The 25,151-nt window shown below is 43.0% G+C and overlaps 2 protein-coding genes across 2 annotated transcripts in view; one reads left to right on the top strand and one right to left on the bottom strand.

Annotated features, from left to right (window-relative positions):
- Positions 1-25,151, bottom strand: part of LOC148342160 (uncharacterized) — a 393,910-nt gene that overhangs the window by 290,926 nt on the left and 77,833 nt on the right. The gene's annotated exons all lie outside the window — the stretch shown is intronic.
- Positions 1,263-10,087, top strand: LOC148342175 (uncharacterized). The gene is made up of 3 exons (XM_088285085.1): positions 1,263-1,270; positions 3,034-4,304; positions 10,029-10,087. Exons 1-3 carry the CDS (start codon positions 1,263-1,265, stop codon positions 10,085-10,087), a joined length of 1,338 nt encoding a protein of 445 aa, XP_088141211.1.

Raw genomic sequence — 25,151 nt, forward strand, 5'->3', positions numbered from 1 at the left:
AAGATGGAAAAATAGATTCATATACAATGTAATGAATGGTTAATAAATCTATCCCATTTTTTGTCGTGACATGGCAGCCATCTATTGCCCCGACCATCCCTGCAAACCCCCACGTAATGGATGATGTAGTGGACATTGCAACCGGTATGATGCCCCACTTCAAGTCACGAGAGGAAGATCAGGACTCTTGCTCGTGCCCCATCCATGTCATGGGTCCTAGAACAAGGGTTCCATCCATGCTCCAAATGAGTCCCTGCTCAGGCGAAAATTGGCAAAACAGCACTGACACACTCAGGTTTATCCTGCAACAGTTCTGAACTGGGAAATGCTTTTTTATTTACTGTGAATAGTTACTGTGAATTATAATGTACTTAATTTATGCCTTGTTTGTCCACCAGTTTTTCAATAAATTAAGTTTGTAAGCAAAACAGACATGGTGGAGTCTTCATATTATTGTAAAAGTTTTGGTCTTTCACAAACCTGGCCTTTTTCACTTTTGTCTGAAGAAGCTGATCTCAAGATGTGACTGGGATACGAACTAGTTCATCTGTTTTAAAAGTACCCCGGTTTTTGTTTACTCTTAAATGAATGTTATCTAAATTTCAGTCTTGAACACCAAGCATATTTCACTCATTTTTTATTTTGATCTATCAACTTTTCCATCAAACTGAAAAACCTTTCAAATGTCTCCCTCCTCTCAGTTGCCCTTCCCTCCTCTGCCAACCTTCTGTCTCTCCAATTCCTGTCTCCGCATTGCCAAGTCGAGTCTGGATAGTTTGATCATTTCATCCTCTCTCCTTCGCTTTCTCCCTCTCGGTCGTTGCTCCGGCTGTTGGCCTCGCTCTTCTTCTTCTTCTACGACTTCTTCTTCCTCCTCCTCCTCCTCCTCTTGCGTCACCCTGGCCCGACTTGGCCCTGGGAGTTCTTCCGGGCTGGCCTGACTTGGCCCTGGTCTTTCCTCAGGGATGGAGGCAATTAGGACAGGGGGGGTGATGGACGGTCTCTGTCCGAGCACTCCATCCATAAGGTCAAACCAGGGCCAAGTATCGGCAGTAGCTCTCCCTGCCACCCCTTCGCCAGTGCCTGGGTTTTTGCAATCCTTTATGTGGAAAGAAGCAAAAAGATAAAACAATTATATCTTCATTTTCACACACAAGAAAAAGAAATGTGGACTTCCATACTTTATACTTCATTTTTAAATTATCCCATTTTTTTTTGCCTGCAGGGGCGTCACTTTGCCCTGCAGCTCAAGCTTTTCAACGATGATCCTGTATTAAATAAATAAAAATGCATGCAAAAATAAAGGATGAAAAAATGGGTAAAAAAGATGCAAACATTAGTCAGAAATCCTGGTGTTATGGGTAACATGCAGATTTATGCCCTTCAGTACATTAGTTCTTGACCTTTTCAGTGCGTTTTATCATGTTACTGTGGAGGGTGATTCATATATTATTCATTAATATCAGTAATTGGGGAGCACATTGTCGGGGGTACATGGAATTTATACAGGGCACATTCTGTGCTAGGATAAATAAACAGCTGCGTGTTAGCGCAAATCTAATTCAAACACAAATGGCTGATGAATGGAATAAAATTGCTATCGTGGGTCTCGCCATTCTTATGCGTTTTCTTTTTGATATTTTGAGTTTAAATGGATGGAAATAAATAAGACAATAACCCGTCAAATATTTTTCCCGATAGAAATTGTATTTTTGCCTCCATGCTGTGGCTGCGGAGAACTTGGCCCCTGTAAAGAGGCTGTCGTACTCCCCGCACAGCTTGATCAGCGCGGTCATCTCCTTGCTCCCTAAAACATAAGGGAAAGATTAAATAAAATAATGCTAACATGCAGAAATAAGACAATTCAAATGTTTCAGCCGTACCTCCTATGCAATAGTTCTTAGAGCTACATTAGTTATATTTGGCCGATATCGCAACTAATTAAATTATCTTAATCTGGAGCTAAATATCCAAACATTGCTGCCCAATATTTCTCATGAGTGCTGTCTTAATATTACATATAAATAACTTGTACTTACATCTGAAAGTGCACTCGGATGAGGCGGAACACGTGGCGTTGGTAGTTTGCATCTTGCGAGTGTAGAACGGCGTAGAGGAAGAGCGAGGATTTTATAGGGGCAATTTAGAGTGTTCAATCGGCCTGCCATGCATGTTTTTGGAATGTGGGAGAAAACCGGAGTACCCGGAGGAAACCCACGCAGGCACGGGGAGGACATGCAAACTCCACACAGGATGGCCGGAGCCGGGATTGAACCCACGCCCGATGATGTCTCTCACTGTGAGGCCATCGCGCTAACCAGTCGGCCACCGTGCCGCACTGTAGAAACAATATAAGACAAAGTCGCTGCATGAGCTTTGACATGATCAAACCAAATGTGTGTTTGTCTTTTTGTGTCCTGCAGACGTCAGTGAAAAATATCTCCGTTCTGTGAAAGAGGTGCCAGACCTGACTCGCATCAAAAAGGAGGAGGAGGAGGAGGAGATCAACAAGTCACCAGTGAACGTTGTCCGTATAGAGACTGACGATGAAAACAAGGATGAGAGTGAGGACAAGAGAGGGGCGGAGCCTCCAAGCAACCGTTCAAGTCATCACGTGACAACAGAAGGTGATGAAGACCACTGGGGGCCATCACAAGTACATAATGAGGACACATTATCAGACGCTCATGACGATGATGATGATGATGGGCAAGCTAAAGGTGAAAGGGCATGTCACACTGACTCATTCACTTCAAAGCTGTCTTTAAAAGGACACAGAAAAACACACAGTGGTGAAAAACCTTTTTCTTGTTCAGTTTGTGGAAAATGCTTCTCTCAAAAGGGAAATTTAACAGAACACACAAGAACACACAGTGGAGAAAAACCTTTTTCCTGCTCAGTTTGTGGCAAGAGTTTCTCTCAAAAGACAAATTTAACAACCCAAACAAGAACACACAGTGGAGAAAAACCTTTTTCCTGCTCAGTTTGTGGCAAGAGTTTCTCTCAAAAGAGAAATTTAACAATCCACACAAGAGCGCACAGTGGAGAAAAACCTTTTTCCTGCTCAGTTTGTGGAAAATGCTTCTCTCAAAAGCCAAGTTTAAAAGCACACACAAGAACACACAGTGGTGAAAACCCTTTTTCTTGCTCAGTTTGTGGTAAAAGCTATTCTCAAAAGTCAAATTTAACAAGTCACACAAAAATGCACAGTGGAGAAAACCCTTTTTCCTGCTCAGTTTGTGGAAAATGCTTCTCTGAAAAGGCAAGTTTAACAGAACACACAAGAAAACACAGTGGAGAAAAACCTTTTTCTTGTTCAGTTTGTGGAAAATGCTTCTCTCAAAAGGGAAATTTAACAGAACACACAAGAACACACAGTGGAGAAAAACCTTTTTCCTGCTCAGTTTGTGGCAAGAGTTTCTCTCAAAAGACAAATTTAACAACCCACACAAGAACACACAGTGGAGAAAAACCTTTTTCCTGCTCAGTTTGTGGCAAGAGTTTCTCTCAAAAGAGAAATTTAACAATCCACACAAGAGCGCACAGTGGAGAAAAACCTTTTTCCTGTTCAGTTTGTGGCAAGAGTTTCTCTCAAAAGAGAAATTTAACAATCCACACAAGAGCGCACAGTGGAGAAAAACCTTTTTCCTGCTCAGTTTGTGGAAAATGCTTCTCTCAAAAGCCAAGTTTAAAAGCACACACAAGACCACACAGTGGTGAAAACCCTTTTTCTTGCTCAGTTTGTGGTAAAAGCTATTCTCAAAAGTCAAATTTAACAAGTCACACAAGAATGCACAGTGGAGAAAACCCTTTTTCCTGCTCAGTTTGTGGAAAATGCTTCTCTGAAAAGGCAAGTTTAACAGAACACACAAGAAAACACAGTGGAGAAAAACCTTTTTCTTGTTCAGTTTGTGGAAAATGCTTCTCTCAAAAGGGAAATTTAACAGAACACACAAGAACACACAGTGGAGAAAAACCTTTTTCCTGCTCAGTTTGTGGCAAGAGTTTCTCTCAAAAGACAAATTTAACAACCCACACAAGAACACACAGTGGAGAAAAACCTTTTTCCTGCTCAGTTTGTGGCAAGAGTTTCTCTCAAAAGAGAAATTTAACAATCCACACAAGAGCGCACAGTGGAGAAAAACCTTTTTCCTGTTCAGTTTGTGGCAAGAGTTTCTCTCAAAAGAGAAATTTAACAATCCACACAAGAGCGCACAGTGGAGAAAAACCTTTTTCCTGCTCAGTTTGTGGAAAATGCTTCTCTCAAAAGCCAAGTTTAAAAGCACACACAAGAACACACAGTGGTGAAAACCCTTTTTATTGCTCAGTTTGTGGTAAAAGCTATTCTCAAAAGTCAAATTTAACAAGTCACACAAGAATGCACAGTGGAGAAAACCCTTTTTCCTGCTCAGTTTGTGCCAAGAGGTTCTCTCAAAAGTCGCATTTACGAAGCTACACAAGAACACACAGTGGAGAAAAGCCATTCAGTTGCAGCGTTTGTGCTAAAAAATTCTTTTCTAAAAAGGGTGCTGCGAGACACAATTGTGCTGGTGAGAATAGCAGCGATCCTTGAAGCTTAAAAAAAATAAAACAAAAAACTGAAGGAACTGACTCTTTGTGGTAAGATGTAAATGTGATTTTGAATAAAATATGATGAAATTGAATTTTGCAAAGCTTTTTTATTGACACAAAGCCAATGTGATCAGTGTCAGAAGAAGCAACGTGTCTGAGTGATGATCTTTTTTTTGTTTTCATATCAAACATTATTAATGAAATTAATTGTCTTTGCCTGGAACAACATTTGTTAACGTTATGCTTTTCAGTTGTCTTTTTAATCGTACCTAATGGAAAAGGTGTGAGAAGAAACGGTGCTTATGAAATCGGTATCTTCTACAATCATCAATTAAATCACTCGTTCCACTTGCTCAACTGGCTTTCATTACGCTGTGTGAAAAGGTGAAAAACGTAACTAGAAGTTGAACTATAAAAAGAACAAGAAAGAGAAACGCAAATCGGCTCAGTTTCTCTCAAAGGTTTTGGAATGTCAGGAGTTGGCAACATGATGGCGACTGGAGTCAGCGCTGGTTTTCTCGCTGTGTTAGGCTGGCTCGTATATGTATGGTCCATTGAACATAACTCAAACTCTTCAAATATCCCCTCACATACATTTAATATTTCGCTTTCTGAATAAATTTCTGACTGGCTAAATACACTTTCTAGGTTGAGCTCCATCAAGCGTTTGGGGTTTGTTGCTAAGCCGAATCTCACTTCGGAAAAATATACCAAATATTTTTTTTCATGCTTTATTATATTTTTTATACATTGGATTATTTATATAGTGAAAAAGGGAAATATTAAAATGTAAAATTGGAAATCACATACAGACTTAATTCAATTAATAACAAATATAGAAACATTTTATAAATATTGAACTCATTGAGAAGAGTCCTGATCTTGAAATAAATATTGAATTATAAAAAATACTAAAAAATTAATTCAATAACCCGACCCTGGATGAGTGGCAGAAAATGGCTGGATGGATGGAATAATTTAAATTGCACACATATTCAAAAGAACAAATTTGTTAAGAAATATTCAAGTGTGAAATAAAAAGGTTTAAATTGTTGAGAATTTTACATATTAAAATAATTGAATAAATATTGTAGTATTACATAAGCAAGCTTAAATATAAATGAAAAAAAAGTCATGCATTTTTAAATGGCCTAATTTAGATATGGGAAGTAATTCTCTTTATGAAACTATGAAGGGACTGGAGCTCACAGAAGTGACCAGTCTTGGTTCTGAAGTTCCGATGTAACCAGATACTGCCCTGAGAGAAAATAGGCCTGAGCATTGTTTATGGTGGGGGCAATTCTCTCGCCAGGTCAGTGACCTTCCAGGGTATGAGAGTAATTTAAGGTGGTCACGAGTAGACTGGTCGTATCAACGGTTAGACGCACCTGCTCTCCCTCTGGGGGACTTTTGGAGGGAAATCCCAAAGATTAGCGTGATGGGAATGCATATGCAACAAGGGAAAATTAGATATTCATGTCCTATTTGGGCATTCCTTGTAAGAAGGTAATGTCTGAGAGGGGGCTCGCACGTGTGCGGAGCACACACACGCACATGATTTTGGGGAGACTTCTTTTGACATCAGCATGTGACGAGAAAAAAATCTTTTTCGAACCAGTTCTTTTCCATCACCAATCCAGCCTTGCTCGGCTGCCTCTCCAGAAGGCAGCAAGGACCCACACTTCAAAGACAAAATATACGACATATTGAAAGAAAAATAATACTCAAATATTGAAATAAGTATAGAATTGAATGAATTAACAACAAAGAAATAAATACCTCCTGGAAAATATAATTATTTTCAACATTTGTCAAAGCACAACATTTCGATCAGATTGAGTTCTTGCTTGCACATTCTTAATCGTAATTTTTTTACTTTTAATTTTTAAGTTACCATATTTTCGCAGTCATAGGACGCGCTGCTTCAAAGGGCGCAACACCTGTTGAAGGTGCTATTTCTGTCTTTGAAACACACACTGGGCGCACCGCCTTACAAGGCGCTAGCTCAGCTGCTTTTAGCATAGCAATAGCTCGCACTGACTCAGCCCATGGCAATTCACCTTGCCTCAATACCATAAGCAATCGCCACATTTCAAAGAGAGTTGCCATGATACCATTGACAATCGCTATCATTAACAATGACTCTAACCAATAGTGATGGGTAGATGAGGCATCCTGTATCGTTTCAACACAGTGACACAATGTATTGACACTGTGTTGACACTGTGTTGCTGAATACTGACACCTGGTGGACTTGCAGGAAACATTTGACAGGGTCATCTGACACTGATCTGTCAAACTAATTTTATCCAATTCCATTGATTAGCGACGTGATCTGTTTTTATATATCCTATTTCGTATTACTTTCCATCACACTAATTATTCTCTCATTTATCTAATTTATATATTTAACTGAATTATTGTTGTATTGCACTGGAGAGAGGAGCTCTCGAATCTCGTTGCACACTTGAGTACAATGACAAAGGGATTTCTGATTCTGATTAGGCATTTGCTTTCACATTATTTTTACATACACGCAATTTCATCAAAAAATCTTTGATATTCGAGACGCAGTTGATAAATTAAGTGAACATCTGTCTGAATGCCCAAATAAAAGTGTTGTGAATGACAATGTACTCATTGTAATTCAAGATTTTTATTAAAAAAAATTGTTTCTCCAGCGTTTTGTTATTCAGTCTATTTCTTTTTTTGAGGCAATTTCCCCCGCCTTTGAGAAGATCCTCTCACAAGGCACTGAAGAGGCCGGTGTGCACAACGCCTGTGTGGCTAATAGAAATAGATGAGGGAACGTTGCCTCCATGGACTTCCAGTATAAGAGCGGGTCTTCCGTACGTGCAACGTGTCCTGCTGACATATAGCACTGCACCTCTGAGTGCGCATCAACAGTGACGTCTGCCATCTTGCGGATATTTAATGCAAAGTAACGCGCCAATAACTCGATGCTTGTTTTGAGCGTCCATCCTGTTGACAGAAGCGCTTCCTTATGAACACAGTTTGGCGCGCGACCGCTGTGTCGACACCATTCCGGCAGTGGTCACGTGACTTTCTTAAAGCGGTACGCGCACCGACACGGGGTTTGCCCTGGAAGCTCGGCGCGCGCATCGACTCCTCAGTGTCGCTGGACCAATCACTACCAAGGAGAAAAGAGATGTGAATTTGGTTTTCGTCACTCACTAAACGAACATATGTGACAGTTCCATAGCCTCCTTCGCTGGCGTCAGAAAAATGATGTAATTGTGCCTGCTTTACAGCTCCAAACCCAGCTGGTCTAATACACCGGTCAACTTTAAATGTAGCTAGCTGGCCCAAGTCCTCCAACCACCTTCTCCATCGCTTTAAAATGTCTTGTGGCAAAGGATCATCCTAACTGCAGCCCCTTCTACACAGCTCCTGTTGCATTATTTTGGCCTGAAGGGTCACTGGCACCAGGAACCCCTGTGGGTCGTAAACAGAACTGTTGACTGATAGCATCCCACGTCTGGTCAGAGCCCGCTACTTTATTTCCAATCCAAAGACAAAATCATCCGTCTCCACACACCACTGAAGACCAAGCGCTCTTTCTCCTAGAAGCTTGTCATTGTCCAAATCCAACATCTTCAGCTCTTTGGCTCTCCATTCTTCAGAGATGGCTTGCAAAACAACACGACTGTTGCTAATCCACTTTTTCAAAGCAAAGCCTCCTTGTTGACAGACAGCAATGAGGCCCTGTATCAGCTGGATAGCTTCTGTGACAGTGGCTGTGCTCTTCAGACAATCATCAACATAAAAGTTCTGTTGAACAGCTTCTATAACAACCGGTAGGCACTTAGACTGATTGTCTTGAGCCATTCTTCTCAGAGCATAAGCTGCGCAACTTGGTGATGAGATGGCTCCAAATAAATGCACCATCATTCTGTAAGGCACTGGTTGTTGTGTTGTGTCTCCATTAGGCCACCACAAAAAACGTAGAAAGTCCCGATCCTCTTCTGGCACACAGACTTGATGGAACATAGCTTGAATGTCTCCCATGAAGGCTATTGGCTGTTGTCTAAACCTCATGAGGACGCCCATCAACATGCTTGTGAGAAGGGACCCTTGCAGCAGCTCCGTATTCAGGGACAAGCCTTTAAACGTGGCACCGTAGTCAGACACGACACGCAGTGTTCCCTTTCTGGGATGATGGACACCATGATGGGGAATATACCAAAATCTTCCTGAATCAAGGTCTCTTTGATCATCAGGTACTTGTTCTGCATAATTGCAAGTGATTATATTCGTCATGGACTTCACATATTCTTGATGGAATTGCTGATTAAACTTAAATTTCTTCTTCAAACCTTGTAACCGTTGTTGGGCCACAGCAAAATTGTTTGGCAAGAAGACATCTTTCTTCTTGAAAGGTAAGTTTATAGTATACTTTCCATCCTGTAACTTGGCAGATGTTTCCATTATATTGAGAGACTGCTGGTCTTCTCTTGACATTTCCTGGCTTTCCATGAGCTTCTCGCAGAAATCATGATTATACTGGTTCATTAGCAGCTCCTCCAGCCTGCTGACACCAATTCTATTCACAGATACGACAGAAGCTTCCATCCTACTATTCCCATCCAGTGGGCCATTAACCACCCAGCCGAGCGCAGTTTTGACAGCATACGGACCATTACCTTGACTATTAATAACTTCCCATGGCTCCAATAGCTTGGGTGCATTGATCCCGATCAACAGGTCAACCTTGGCTTGAATGGACGGTACCTGTATACCTGACAAATACGGCCATTTAAGGAGGTCTTGAGATGTTACCATATCGTCTGTAGTGACTGGCATTTGCGCCTGTGTAAGCACTTCCGGCAGTGGATGGAACTGAGAGCTTTCCAGGCCGGCCACCTCGAGATTAAAAAGTGAAAAGGCATGACTCATCTTTGTTTGACCCATTGTTCGTATCAGGACTTGGGTTCTCTTTCCAGAGAGGTTCAAGCGATTCATCAGTTGTTCAGAACAAAATGTTCCGGTGCTGCCTGGATCCAAGAATGCATATGTTAAGATCACACAGTCACCTTTGGCAGCTTTTACTTTAACGGGCAGCACTGACAACATGGTGCGACAATTACCGGCCCCTGTATGTCCACAAGTTGTGTGAGAAATGGGAATAAGCTCTGGTGTTTCCAACTCTTGTTGAGGAGCAGTTGCCTGTCTATTTATGTGCAACACTGTTGGATGATTTTGCTTGCAAATGTCGCATTTCAATCTCATATCACAGTCACGGCTAATATGTCCATGACGAAGGCAGCCAAAACATAAACCTCTTCTCTTCAAAATAAACAGCTTGTCAGTGTGTTTCTTTCTTCCAAACTGCTTACAATTTTCCGGCAAATGTTCCAGTGAGCAAAAAACACAACGGCCATTTTCATAGTCTTCGAAGGAGTGTGGCTGCTTAACCTTGGGAGGATCTGTCCCAGTCACGGTACTGGCCACCACGTTCCCCTTCACTCTACTGCCCGCATATGACCTGCCTTGACCTATTGATGTTGAGTTAGGGCTGTAATCATGCAGATCTCCAAAGAAGGGGTCCGAAAGAATTCTTACGTGCCGCTCTATGAACTGTACCAAGTCAGCAAATCCAGCTCTGTATCCTGTTGATTCCATGATGTCATAGGCCTTGCCACGCCAATGTTCTCGTAATTTATAGGGCAACTTGGCCAAGATTGCCCTCAAGTTCGCAGGCATGTCCAGTTCCTGCACATACTCCAGCTCCTCCATGATGTTACAGCAGCCGCGTAGAAAAAAGGAGTAACTGTGCAGTGCCTTTGTGTCATCTGTTTTTATTGTTTGCCATGACAGAGCCTGACTAATGTATGCAGTGGCCATTTTGTAAGGATTTCCAAAATGATCCTGGAGCAAAGCCTTGGCCACGGCATAACCACGATCTGAAGCCATGTGTTGACAACTTCGCACAAGTTCCTGAGGTTGCCCTCGGGTGTATTGCTCCAAATAATACAAACTGTCTGCTGCGGCTGCTTTACTTTCCACTCCTTGCTCAAATGCTTTAATGAAAGTTCTGTAGTGCAATGGATCACCATCAAATATTGGAATGTCTCTTGGTGGAAGTGTCATTGAACGCTGTTGGTTCATTAAGGCTGCTGTAATCTCAGTTTGTCTGCTCATAATGGTCAAAAGGTCTGCAGGAACCTGTGAAGTGGTTGATGAATGAGCTTGCGCATCACTTTGTGTTGACCGTACCTTTACTTCCATTGCTTTTCCATCTTGCTCCACCAAAGGGTGCTCCTGATTTGTGTTCCATTTCCTTTGTTCCAGGAGGTTATGCTGTTGCTTTATATTTGATGCAATCAATTTCTTTGGCCTCACATCCGTTGTTTTGTTTTCCATTTGTGGCATCCTAAATCTCTCCTTTTGTTGTGCTGTTTCCATATCATCATGATGAGGTTTAAACTCTTGGACTGTGGGGTTTAAACCTTGTCCATTCATTGCTCCATTTTTCTTTACAGTTGACTGCGCTTGAGACTGGCCCTCTTCATTGGCATTATAAATGTCCATCCGCGCTTCAAATGCCACCAGTTCCGCCTCCAAATCAAGCATCTCCATTCTTCTCCTTAGTTTTGCTTCTTCTTCTTCAATAGCATGTCGTTGTTCCAATATTTTCACACGAGCCAGCACTGCAGCTCTTTCCGCTGCTGCCTTTAGTTTAGCAGATGAAGCAGAGGACTTGGTACTTTTTTTGCTAACCCTGCTGCTCACGTTTGACACACTATCTTCAGGAGAGATTTCATCATTAGCATAACCTTTATCGGTTTCTTTTATGATTTCTTGTATTTGTGTTGAACCTTGAGAAAGCCATAGATTGACCCTTGAAAAACACTCATTGTTTGGGATCATTTTGGCTTTAAACCATATTTCGTGCTTTTCACCCTCTTCAACAGACAACAAACCCATCATTGAATCATGTACATTTTTAGCATCAACACACAACCCTTTCAACTCATCAAGACCATTTATCACCTTGGTTTTATCACCACAAGACATGAATGCATTCAATTCGCTTCTAACTTTACTCGCATTGTTAAGTTTACATTTCCTATTGTTTTGTAACCTTTCAAGTTTATCAACCAAACCCTTTTCTGTTAATTTAACAATACGTTTTTGAGTTCCCGAATCATTAAGTACTTCATTTTCATTCGTGTCCATGTCCGCTGCACAGGCTTCCATTGTACGTGCTGGCAGTGAACGCAACGCAAAATTCAGCTCCGGTGATGACGCGAAGGTTGGTCAGTGAGTCACGTGATCCAGCGCAATTTCTGAACCGCGACGTTCGAATTAATTTTAACGCACGGAGCGTTACCAATGCATTGGACTTTTAACATTTTTTTAAGTGTGCACACAATTGGCCATCGACAGAGTAGCGCTACATATACCTCTCGTTGGGCGCCTTAACTGTAAATCCACACGATGACGTCGGTGCTCCAATCCACTCGGTGGTCAGCAGCACTCATCTGGATCAGCCATGATAGCAACCATCACGGCTGCCTGCGAAGTCGATCAACCCCAGCTGCTCCTCCACACACCGGCTTCCCCGATCGTCCCACGCCGTCTGCGTTACTCCAACTGATCCGTCGTTTTCTCCAACACAGTTTGTGTTTGGGCAGGTTTTTGACAGTGTACTAGCCAGTATACTAGTAGGCTAGTGAGGTATTGACTGCTTGTTCGCCTAGATTGGCTTGGCTTGACGCGCTGGCGGCTTTGTTACCTGTGATTGCTTTGCTATGTTATTCAACAAAGAGTCCATGAGTAGCTTGTTAAAAGGTAAGGTTTATTTATCAATCGTCAATCTTAAAATCAATCTAAAACACGATCCATAAAGTTGTACACGCTCCGCCCAAGCCGTCAAAAACCTGTATGCCCTTTAAGTCCGTACCTGAGCACACATTCTTCCACTTCCGTTTTATATAATCAGTCAGAGCGCCACACAGTGCTCAACAAAGGTCATACACACATACATTTGACCCCTATTTGGCGTCTACACTCACTCAGTGGTGCGTAAGTGTGTTTCTGTATATTATTTGTCCAGCCGTGGTGTCATAAATGATGGTGTTTTGATGGGGATTCATTCAAGAAGGAGAAAGTAGGACTTCACTGAAGGCTCAGGTGTGACATGCACTGAAGAAAATGAGGTAAATTTCCGCTGTTGATGTGCGGGTCTGGCTCAGCTCCCCTCCGGACAGGTCGCCAGGCAAGGTTGGCTTGGTGATGGAAAAAACTTCTGACACACACCGGTGGTTGGAAGAAGATTTTATTGATCTCAGCTGATGTCAGAAGTTCCCAAAAGAAAAAGGTGTCCCCTTCTCGCGCCTTCCCTTCTTATTGGGAAGACAAACAAAAGACATGAATATCTAATTCTCGCTTGTTGCATATTCATTTTTATCCTGCTGCCTCTCAACTGGTGCGACTTCCCGGCGCCAGACCCCTCTTTTGTAAACTCCCTCTTCGGGACGCAGATAACCCCTGTTCAACTTCCTGACCCCCCGTAGATAAGGCTAAAGTCCCGCGCCTCTCAGGGCTGCAATCTACGTGTCAAAAGGGGGGGTCAGGAAGCCCTGGGGGAGTTCAAAGCAACAGTTGTCATGGCCATAAAATAAGTTGTCTATGTCAGACCTTGTGAAAATACACTACATAATCCCCCCTTCGAGGCAAATCCAGATTGCCTCGACACTTAGTTAAGATAAACCAAAAACGACATCAGCATGAACCCAAAAATCTCAATCCAACATTTTATGCCAATCCCATGTCTACAATCTGAAACCCTATTTGTCTAGATCCTAAATGATGCTCAAGGCATGTTACTTAAGGTTAACTTTAGACTAGGAAAAGCTAATCTAATAAGGCCAAATCACTCCCTGATGGCACCCTAACACCTCCCACAGGACTGCACACCACCGCAAAAATTTAAAAGACCTCATATCAACCACCCCGGTCGCATCAAATTTACCCCTTGACTGGTAATTCTTTTAGCAAACGGACATTAACATTAGGCAAATTTCGATGCAGTCCATACGGAAGTGTGAGGGACCCACCGAGCCTCCGTCGGAAAAAACCCCCTCGTGTAGAGAGTGGGGAAAAAGAGGGAGGCCCATACTAACCAACAAACAATGTTTACAGATTGCCACAAATACAAAGGCCATGAACATGAAAACGAGCATAAAGGCTTCATATGACATGCTGAAGCACCACCAATATAAATGAAAGAATGGTCATGCAGCAAATACAAATGATATCAAAACACAGTAAACATGTTCCACCGTTCCGTGCCTCCTGTGTGTGTAGTTGTGTGCTTGTGTATGTGTTGTACAGTCCATTGCACTGATAGAAAAGCACGCCGACAAACAGGACAATACTGGTAAGGGCCCGCAGCCCATAGTCATCGGCCTCGCACCAACGTTTACAGTCCCCTCAACGGTCTGCAGGACCCTGGCCAGTTCCTTAGTGTCCTGTAGCAGTAAAAGCATCATAAATCTCCTTTGACCCCCCTTGGATCCCATCCAACCTCACAGCCATATTCAGGACATGATCGACTTGCTCGGGCAACACTTTAGGAAAAAACAGATCTGATGGTCGCATCCTCCAACACTCATAGGAGTCCTCCATGTCACTTGCTCCAAGCGGGGTTCCAATCTGCATCCACCTCCAGTTACACTCCACCTGAAATACAACAAGCAGAAACACTCCACACAAAATTGAGCACCTGAGGTGCCAAATGAAATCATTTTCAACAAGAAAAACAGGGACATTCCAGGACATGGATGGCTCCAAGGCCGCTGCAGTCTTCAACACAGCCATCATCTCCAGAATGTCCCCCTTGGCCCCCAAACTGTACCAACACTGACTCTGTCAAATAGGGGAGGGTGCAGAGACAGAAAAAAATTGGGGAAGCCGCGGAGCGGAGCCCAACATCAGTCGAACTCCGGGTCCACAACCCCTCCGGCAGAGATGCAATCAGGACTTTCGCTTCCGAGTGACCCATTCCCTGTCTAACATAGTGTCGAGAAATTTGGTAATGTTCCAAAACAAATGAATTTGTAATGGGGCTGAAATACACTACCCTGATAGTGAAACAGAGTATTCAACATCTGAACTGAAAACCCGTCAGTCGTCTTCACCATGGGGCCTAAGTCTTTAGTATGATAATGCGCGCCGTCAGTTAATGCGATTTGTGGCAGGCGAACGTAGACCATTCATACTGTCTCCCCTGCTCCGGACAAGGCGCACATGCAAGGCAAGGCCGGTAGACATAACAAACACATAATCATCATGTAAGATCTATTTCTCACCCTCGATTTTGGGTGAATGCACACTGGCAAACCAAATCATCATAACTCAGTGTTCAATGCAAAGTATCAATTGGTGGTTTGAATGAGTGGAGGCGGCTACGCCACACAGACCTGAGCAGAAGCAGGACGTACAAACCGCGGGAGGATGGAGACCCGGGTTTCAGAGCTGCCCAGTCTACTGGAATGGAGGAGAGCACAACGTATGCGTCGGATGTGCATAGTCAAATTCAGTCCCATCTGGTAATGCCACTCAAATACCAGTGTTAGTTTCATTTGTGTGGTGTCGGTCCACTGCAGTGACTCGGGCAATCTCCAGAAGTCCACGAGGGTTGACAGTGTCGTTGCTCACTGCGATGTGCAAAGGGAGCTTGCAAAGCCTGGAATATCTTGTCCCACCATCAAAACTGTTGTCCATCTACCGTCACCGGCATGCCGGGACCTGCCAGTCCTTGAACGCTGAGGCTCCTCGGGCACCCCTATTGCGGAATGGGGGTCCCAATCTGGTTGAGGAGTCAAGTGTGCTTTGAGAGGCCATGGAAGCGTTGTCAGAGGAGTGGGTAGCGGTGGTGCCCCCTCGCTGGTGGAGCTCTTTGTGACAGGCATGGCACTGGACCACAGGATGGCACCTTTCAGGAAGTGGCTCAGTATGGACAGCTCATCACCCAGTGACCCAACACCCCACAGCAATGGCACGTCCCACTCACAACCCATGTCTATAACCACTCCTACTTTTGTTACGTGACCTTGCTGACCGGCTGGTGCGGACAACAAGCCTGCTGTGGCGCTGCATCACCAGAACCTGGCGCAGGAGCAGCAGAAACGGAAGGCGCAGGCGCAGTGGGAGCTGTCTGTATTAGCCGCAGCATTAGCTGTTCCCCCACTTATTTATTTTTCCCTTTTTTTCCCTTTCCATATTCTTTTACCTTTCCCAATGAATTTGCACTCTTGGCCCTCTGGACCCGCAAATGTAACAATTCTTTTTCTACATCCAAGACAATATTTTCTTTCATCGATGGCGTACAAATTGATGCAAAAATGTGTGCACTACTCAAACCGATTAGCAGTTTCTCATTGATGGACTGTTTCGCATGACGTCAGTAACGGGAAGGGGCACGCCCTTAAGGACGGCCACCTGGAACAGCTGTGTGGTGATGACACTATTGGACGGGTCACTGGCGGAAGTTTCAATCCATTCACGTCTCGCCCTGGCAACCTGTCTCCCATAAGAGCTCACTAACCTAATCCCTCATAACAATGACTAGATGTAATCAACTCACAATTAACAGCACGTGTCATCTATAAATTATTTTAAATTATGTTGAATCCCCTAAAGGTCTGTCTTGTAAAAACAAAAATTCCTGGCTATAAATCATCCAAACCTAAATTATTTCTCCCAATAGGTATCCTCATCATATTTTACCTATTCCGATGCCAATTGGTTTTGTCTTCTATTTATTATTCCCTTTTAATTCCCATGAACACATCAACCATAATTTAGCTATTCTTTTTCAGCTAACTCTTATATGACCCCGTTTTCCTCAACCAATGAGTCACTAGCCTTTAGACTGGATTATCTGCAAGTTAAAAATTTCTACTTTACTGTATATCAAAAGTCCCCTCATAACATGACAATTCGTCATATTCCCATATAATTACTATCTCAAAATGCCGTTCCATTCATTGAATTACCTCAGTACAACCGTCACCAAACTGAAGCCTGCAACATTAGACGTATTTTGTTTGGCATGACCTCTAACCTTGCGTGTTCTGTTTTAGCCCAATTGCATCTCTTATCAGTATCGCTGTTTCATTAGTTGCTGCCGGTCGTAAAAAGGAGGGGTTCAGAGAGGAATTTCACTCTCAGGGGCAATCCCAAACTTATGTTTCCAGTACATTGTGACACTCTAGGCTGGTTTATTATCCTTCTTATTGCAATTTTACTGCATTCAGTCTTCCTCGAGACTGAATACATTATAGTTTTTCTCTCATAGTTAATCGTAGTTTGTCACTTTAGCTTTTGCGCTTTTCATATTGCCAAGTCAGATTCCACGCATCATGCCTTTATCCTTTTAAGATCTTGGATTTCTCTCTTTAAAACACCCCTACTTGAATTGAAGATTAATTTCACCCCAATGATTTTGTAGCCAATTATCTTTTTATCGTTCTAAATTTGCTTTAGTTATTATACAAATTTTTAAATATATTTCATGCTGCATCTTTCAATGCAAACTACGACACACACGCGCTAGCTGTTTTGATGACCTGATGACACTGCTTAATAATGCAATCGCCTAAGGACACATGGTTTTTTTTAGAAGGGGCACTTCTGACTACAAAGGACCTTGCACTGGTTTATAACTATCACCCCTTATCTCCTGCGTGGGGGCTGCCTGACGTCCTGGTCCCACAGTAGATTGAGGTGAGACCCCAGCACTCTGCTTGCATTCTTCCTGCTGGGCCCAATCTTCAACTCTTTCACCTCAGCATGATCATTGTTGATATGTCCTGTTAACACTTAAACCTCTTTACAGGCAAAAACAATTATGTGAACAAAATACTGCATCTATCTCCCCCCTTTGACACATGCCCCACATGTGTCAACACAAATAACAATAAAAACAGACAAAACAGCAATTCCAGACCATCCTACCCGTGACGAACCAGACTTAATTTGTTGACCAGCCATCTCTCCTTCTGGAATGGACACTCACTTGAATGCTGAAACACAACTGGAACCAACTCACGCAAACAAATCACTTTCCATCCAGTAGCTGCTGCCGCAACCTGCTTGACATGGAAACGGCTCTAACAAAACACACCTCAATAAACAAACAACAACAACCCACATCATACAACTCAAACATCACATAATCTCAGAACTGGAATCAGCAGTGTCCATCCTGTAAATCAGCCTGAATACATCATCAACAAAATCAATCAAACATGAAAAATAAAGGGTTAGGGTTAAAAAATCAACAAATATTGCATATCATCCTCTCAGAAGGTGATCCACAACCTGCAAAATCAACATAAATCATATAACCAACCCAGCGTCTGCTCCTTTAGCAACGGCTGAGCATTCAAGCTGAAAAAAAGGTTAAAAAACAAAACATTTCACAAAGTCACAATTGTCTTTTGGTCTCAGTCTCTGGCACGAATGCCATATATAGGGTCACTGTCCAAGTTTTTTCATCTCATAGTCGACATCTGTGTCACCTCTCATACAGTCCAAAGTCATTCACAGCTGGTACAGTTGTGTCCAGCACTATTACCGCAATAGGCCTTCTCCATTTGACTAATTTGGTTGTCAAATGGTGCCACAAGATGTACCACTTCCAAATTATTCGTCCACACAGATTTGGTCAAGAACCGTCACCGATCAGTCAGTGTATCCCATTTGTTGAACCGCACAGCTTATGCAGTATATAGTTCCAGGAGAGAGGAATTTATCCTCTTATCTTGTTCACATCATCTCCAACTCTCAATGCACTTTCCCTTGAACATCTTCACACATGCCTCTTCAAGCATGCTACCTTTTATCAATTAAACAATCCCCCATGTGGTTGATTGACTCCCATTCTCAACATATAGTCTAAGTGTATTTTAATGGTGGCCACCCACACACACACACACACACACACCGCACTAGTGACTGACACATTTCCATCCTCTCACAAAACCTGGAAATCACACGCAAATGAGTTATTTCACAGAATCAGAGCTAATTTTCTTCAATCAACAGCTCCAATCCTCCATTACCAGTATTATTGCTTTCCCCAACTCCTTTCCAACTAATTGTAGTCCAATAGATTAGATGGATATCAATTGCAAGACCTAATTTACCTTGAAAATAGCTCCGCCTCCTCATTGGCTCTAATCTCCTCAAATTAATCCTAAAATGAACATTGAATTGTATGTTTAAAGTTATTCCCGTAGCCTTCCAAATTACACCTATAATCCTAGAACATGGTTCAAATCCCCCCTTTTGTTTGCTTCACTTGTTAAAAAACCTTCACACCTTAAATTGTGCTGTAGCTTCAAGTTCTTCTGTTTAATACCTCTTGGATTACAACTGTTCTTTTTTCGTCCCACATCCATGTGTTTATCTTCTCATTTGTTGTCATCTCGAACCTCACATGCAGGTTGTCAAACTCTATTTTGTTTTGTCTTGTTTACTTACTCGTTTATTTAATTATTTGTATTTCCTCAATGTCAATTTACTACGTTCATGCCTCCCCTTTTTCTAGTTCATTTTATTGTCTTCGGGGTGTAATTCCTTGGTGTTGTCACATGATCTTAATTACAGTAGTTAAATGTATATAATTTCTTCCTGTTTTGTAACCCCCTATAAGATTTCTCCGACTAAAAGTTTGTGGTCATTCAAATTCACTGTTCGAGCTGCAAATAGTTCATTCCTAATCAATCTACGAATGCTTTTTTCCTCAAGAATTAATCCGTCTAGCTAACTATGGGAAGCCTACAATACCCCCCTTTAATGATGCCTCAAATGAACAGTTTGTTTTGTTTTGCTTTTGTTTTTTATTTTTATTTATTTATTTGATCATTCTTTTCACCAATTCAGAGCTTTGAGGGTGGTAAGCACAATTATGCTTCAAATCAATGTGAAACATCATTCCTATCTCTTTCACAAGTTAGTTAACAAAATGGGTACCATTATCACTGTTAAATTCTTTTTATTTTTATTTATTTATTTTTTTTTTCCCAGGAATACCATATCTTGGAATGATATCCTTACAAAGAACTTCTGCCACTGTCAATGCATCTGGATTTGTTGGTTAGAAAGAGTTTTAACCATTTCGAATTCACATCTATGCTGACCAAACATTTAATTTATGTATTTATTTATTCTCCACTTTGGTTTAGTTCAAAAAATAATTTGAAATGGATATTGTGGTGTAGGAAAGCGTCCTCTGCGTGGACTCAGATTACCTTGTGCATTTTGTTTCGCACACGTTAAACATGCCCTACAAAAATGTTTCGAATAAGCATTAAAGCCGTAAGCCGTATAATAACGTAATATCTGATGCACCATTTCTCCTGTGGAGACATGTGTTATCCCATGACTCAATATAGCAGCCCATTAGTAAAGATTATTGTTTGGTCATACACAGATCACGTAGCAATGTTACGCCACTTTCCTCCAAAGCCTTTTCCTAACTTTGGGACTTTGTTGTTGCTCATCTCATCATGTGTCGTTATCAAAATTTGCGTTATCATCTAGTACTAGCGTATGTGTCTGGCCTGCGACTGCCGCTTTAGCCATTTTGTCTACAAATGCATTCCTGAGGGACACACTGTCCGTGCGCGATGTATGTGCTGCACATTTTAAAATGACTATATGTGTAAATAGTAACACAATTTACTCTCTTTAGTTCAGACGGTTTTGTTAAAGTTACTAATTTTGCTGCATGATCTGAGTAATTTGAGGGCTAACTGCTTGGCTCTTTTTCAGTGTCATTCGTTACAACTACAGTATTTTATTTATTTATTTTATTTATTTCTCACAGATGAGCCATCTACAAATAGTACTTCTCTGTTTTCCGAAAGCGAATCTTTTTGATGCCTTTACTTTTGGTTACTTTCTTCTACTAACTCCTAACAATCTAGTTTTGTACCATCCTCCTGACATAATAATGACAGAGCCGGGTTTAATGTTGTACATTTCTCTATAATCAGATGTGGTTACGATAACAATGTATTCATACACTATAAATGTCCCGCTGGTGACAAAAACTTCATGTTCATCTGCAACAGCAATGCAGAAACCGCACGTGGTACTCTAAAAACCAGAGGATGGAACAAAACTATGGTTGTACTTGTTTCTGCAATTTTCCAGTTTGTGGGACTAATAAAAGACCATCTTTATCTTAATCTTACAGCAGAAATTTCTGCATAATTTGGAACTCAGATTTTGCAATAATTTGTTAAACTTAAACATCTTAATTTTATTTTATTTCCTATTTTTATAACTTTATGACTCATTTACTTTAACCCGTTCTACCTCAAAGTGAACAAGTACACATCAATATTATTTGTGGCCTCCAATTTCTTCTCTGCTTTAATGTAAATACTAGCCCTTCTAATCAGATTACCATCTTTTTACCTGTGTCATTTCTGTCCTTGCATTTCATTCCAGTTACTGGTATATCTTAATAGAAACATCATCAACTGAAGTATGAATATAAAAATATTTATTTCTTCAATTTAACCTGACAGCAGAACCTAATTCTTATCCTCATTTATTGTTGGAGTCACACCTTCTTCAATCACTAAACTCTCTCTCTGACTTCCTCCCCCTACTTGGGAACGAGCATCTAACTTCAAAGAGCTGTTAACTCTTTGTTACAGCACACTCATGATTTACAATCACACCTGTACCCATTGCCTTCAGTCAAACTTCCCTCACTCTTTTTTTTTTTTTTTTTTTCCCATGCCGCTGTCAACCGAGAAAGTATTGATAGAAATGTATCGCCTAATCATCTGATCAAATCTGGTGATTTATCATTTACCACTGGCTAATTTCCAACTCTGCTGCATTAAATCCCTCTGTTAGTTGTCGCCACGTGTATATTTTCCTTCTATTTTAATTTAATTCCATATGACTGCTACTCTTCTAAGATGTAACTCACAAGTATTTTATAAATCAGTTGCCCGATACGAATAGTTAAATTGTTTCCTCTTACTAGAGTTCGTATAGTTAGATTGAGTAATCTAACAGTCCAGCCTCCTGCAGACTGAATTGAAGACAGCTCAACTTCCATTACATATTCTAAGTTTCCCAATCAGGCCATTTGTACTCTGCTTCTTCCACCCAGGCTTTATGAACCCAACTCAGTGGGGGAGGCTGAGCTCCCCCCTTTGACACCCCTCGTTGTTCACTACCTCAAAGCAAAGGCAGAAGACATCTTCTGTTGGGGTCAGAAACAGGAGGTGAACGCAGGATCCTGGATCTGCCTGCTAAAATATTTAGACACAATGTTAAATAACATTCTATTTATTAAAAGTCATTAGTTATGGCTAGCCTACTTGTAACTGTATATTCCAATTCATGGAATTCCATGTTGTATACTCTAGTATTTCTGTAGTGCTGTATGGTTCTGGCCATATTTATCAAACATTTTCCTGCCCCTGACCAATTAAATCTCTTGACACCACACGTAACTTACTCAACTTCCCCAAATTCTTTTTTCTAACCATTCTCACTGTCCGCCAAGAAAATATTTCACTGAGTCCCTTCATTAAGCATTAATTTTCTTTCGTTCTTCCTTAAAACAGTTCTCAACCCCTCATTTTGCCCTTCCTCATTCCTTCAAACGTCATTCATTTTTCCAATCGTACACTTCCTTAAAACAAGTTCTCAACCCTTCATTCATTAATTATGTAAATTACTCGTCCTCTCCTTGGCCGCCCTCGTGTGCAAGCCTATCCTAGACGCTCACAGCAGAAATAGAAGGGAAGGGGGGGTGCCTCACTGTTCATACGCCGATCCCGCTGTCCCCGGGTTACCAGGGGTTACGCCCCCTACCAAAGGCTCCAGTTTACCGGCCACTCCTCCCTGCCAATTTACGAGCAGGCAATCTCAAGCCAACGGTAACAGCTCCTACCCCCTGAACTTTCCACTCGTTCCAATTCACTTACGCTTTTCCTTCTCAACCTACCTTGCCTCTCAGTTAGAGAACCAAATTCTGCCCCCGCACCTCAGGTTTGACACCACTTAAACTTTCAAATTTTTTGTTTTTAAAAGCACAATTTTGATAGAACATTCCTTATCGATCTCTTTATGCACCCCTTTAACCATTTTATGACTCTTTCCCCACATTTTGACACACAAACAGACGCAGACAGACACAGACACGGGCCCACTCCATAGAAGACAATGTTCACGAAAAGAACAGACACAAACAATAAACTGACAACAATTCAATCTATTTCATTTTGGCTTATGATAATTCTCGTTTTGATGGCTATTTTTCTCGAAGCTATTTCATGTACACAACCCTCTAAGGTTGGCGGCCAACGGCCACGCGTGCACGCGTTCACGCGCAGCACAAAGACGTGTGCGCGTTTTGGATTTTCCTATATTCAGTCATTTTTGCCATCCTTACTTTCTTCATCCTTATATTAATACAATCACATTATAGTTAATATTATTATCGGTACGTCTCTATTGATTTTCAAAGCGCTTGTCTATCATTATCATTACTTCTGCAGACTTCCAAACATTTCTCTTGTGTGCACATATCATTCATTTACTGGTATACCATTATAAAACCCCCTAATTAGGCCTAATTTCCACGTACTTTCATCACAACTCTTTATAAACCCCTGCGCACATCCTGGGCCAATACGGGGCGGACCGCAGCCGGGTTTTTGATTTTGCGTGGCTTTTACCAGAGCGCATTTGATCACCGAATATGTCTCAAACAGCGGAATCGAACCGGCTTGACAAGGAACCTCCGTAACATACCGATCACAACGACAGCTCCTGGCTCCGCGCCGTCAACACTGAAGTGCGTCTCGTGCCTCAAATGTGTTCCATGCCACGCTTGCCCAATACTATACGTGGGAGCGCACTCTCTACTTCTGTGCGGATTTCTGTCATTCCAACACTGTCCGGACTTATCTTTTCATCTTCTATTTCTCTCTTTTCATCACAACTCTTTATAAACCCCTGCGTACATCCTGGGCCAATACGGGGCGGACCGCAGCCGGGTTTTTGATTTGGCGTGGCCTTTACCAGAACACATTTGATCACCGGATATGTCTCAAACATCGGAATCGAACCGGTTTGACAAGGAACCTCCGTAACATATCAACCACGACGACAGCTCCTAGCACCGTGCCGTCCACTGAAGTGCGTCTCGTGCCTCAAATGTGTTCCATGCCACGAAGTGCCGAATACTATACATGGTTACGCGCTACTCTTCTTATCTCATGAGTTAATTTTTTCATCCCAGAATTTCCTTCTAAACTTACGCCCTGGCCAGGGCTTATCTACTACTTTATTGTCTATAGTGTCAAGGTTCACTGAACCGTGTGGGAAGGAAGGAGGACCCAAGAGCGACAGGTAAGGGGAAAACAGGATTTATTGATGAATGGAGTGGGGGAGCGAGCTGGGGAGAATCCACCACCAGGCGGGCGTCGGCGGGGACAGCGTCGAGTGGCGCCGACGTGCAGGTACCGGGTGGCACGGACGAGAGTGCGTCGGAGCGGGGCGCGCCGGGTGGCACGGACGAGAGTGCGGCGAAGCAGGAAGTGCCGGGAGGCGACGTCGGGCTGGCGAGGTAGCGGGAGGCACGGCGGAGCGGGGAGCGCTGGCGGGATGATTGCCGGGCAGGACCTCGGAGGCGATGGCGGGCTGAGCGGGTCCGGACGGGTTCAGGTCGGCTAGTCGGGGAAGCAGAGCAAGCAGGAGTCAGGCAGGCACGAGAGCACAAGGTGTCAGGCGATCGGGAGGCAGAGAGAAACATGAGCCAAACGGGATAATGACCCGACACTGGGTTGAGGGCATGGGAGGTATAAATAGTCCGGTAATCAGGGGAGCAGATGGGGAGCAGGTGTGTGATCGTGAACTGGGAACAGGTGCGTGGCTGGTGAGAACGAAAACAATAACACGAAGCACATGGCAGGGAGGTGACGAAAACAATAACAAAAGACACATGGCAGGGAGGTGACGACAACAATAACAAAAGGCTGTCATGCCCGACGCGGATCATGACAGTACCCCCCCTCAAGGGACGGATTCCAGCCGTCCCCAAGAATAACAAAAAAGAAAAAACCATGTCCCAAAAACCAGGGTGGGCGGAAGGGGTCGGGAGGTGGGTCAACGACCCGTGATCGAGGCCGGTCTGGCGGATGCCCGGGGGGCCAGACCAGCGAGTCCATTCGTGGCCCTTCCGGGGGCCGTGCGGGTGGCCAGACCAGTGCGTCCCGATGGGGCCATTCAGGCGGACGTCCGGGACGACCCGAACGCCACCTTGAGTCCGCTGATGGGGCTGAGACGAGGGGCGGCGGCGGGACGCTGGGTGCTGCAGAGGACGGAGCTTGGACCGGCGTGGAGGCGGGCGCAGCCGAGGCAGGAACTTGGAGCGATGGCGGGACGTCGGACGCCGCCGAGACGGAGACGAGGCACGGTGGAACGCCGGATCCCGCCGAAGCCGGGACGAGACGCGGCGGTGGGACGTCGACCGCCGTCGAGGCAGGCACTTGGGGCGGCGGCTG

The sequence above is a fragment of the Idiotropiscis lumnitzeri genome, chromosome 2 (genome assembly GCF_059441095.1).
Source record: "Idiotropiscis lumnitzeri isolate Australia: NSW breed Sydney's pygmy pipehorse chromosome 2, RoL_Ilum_1.0, whole genome shotgun sequence".
NCBI classification, from domain to species: Eukaryota; Metazoa; Chordata; class Actinopteri; order Syngnathiformes; family Syngnathidae; genus Idiotropiscis; species Idiotropiscis lumnitzeri.

Coding starts and splice junctions, on each gene's coding strand:
- LOC148342175 (XM_088285085.1), top strand. Junction 4,305..10,028: donor ACACACAAGAACACACAGTG/GTGAAAACCCTT, acceptor GATCTGTCCCAG/TCACGGTACTGGCCACCACG.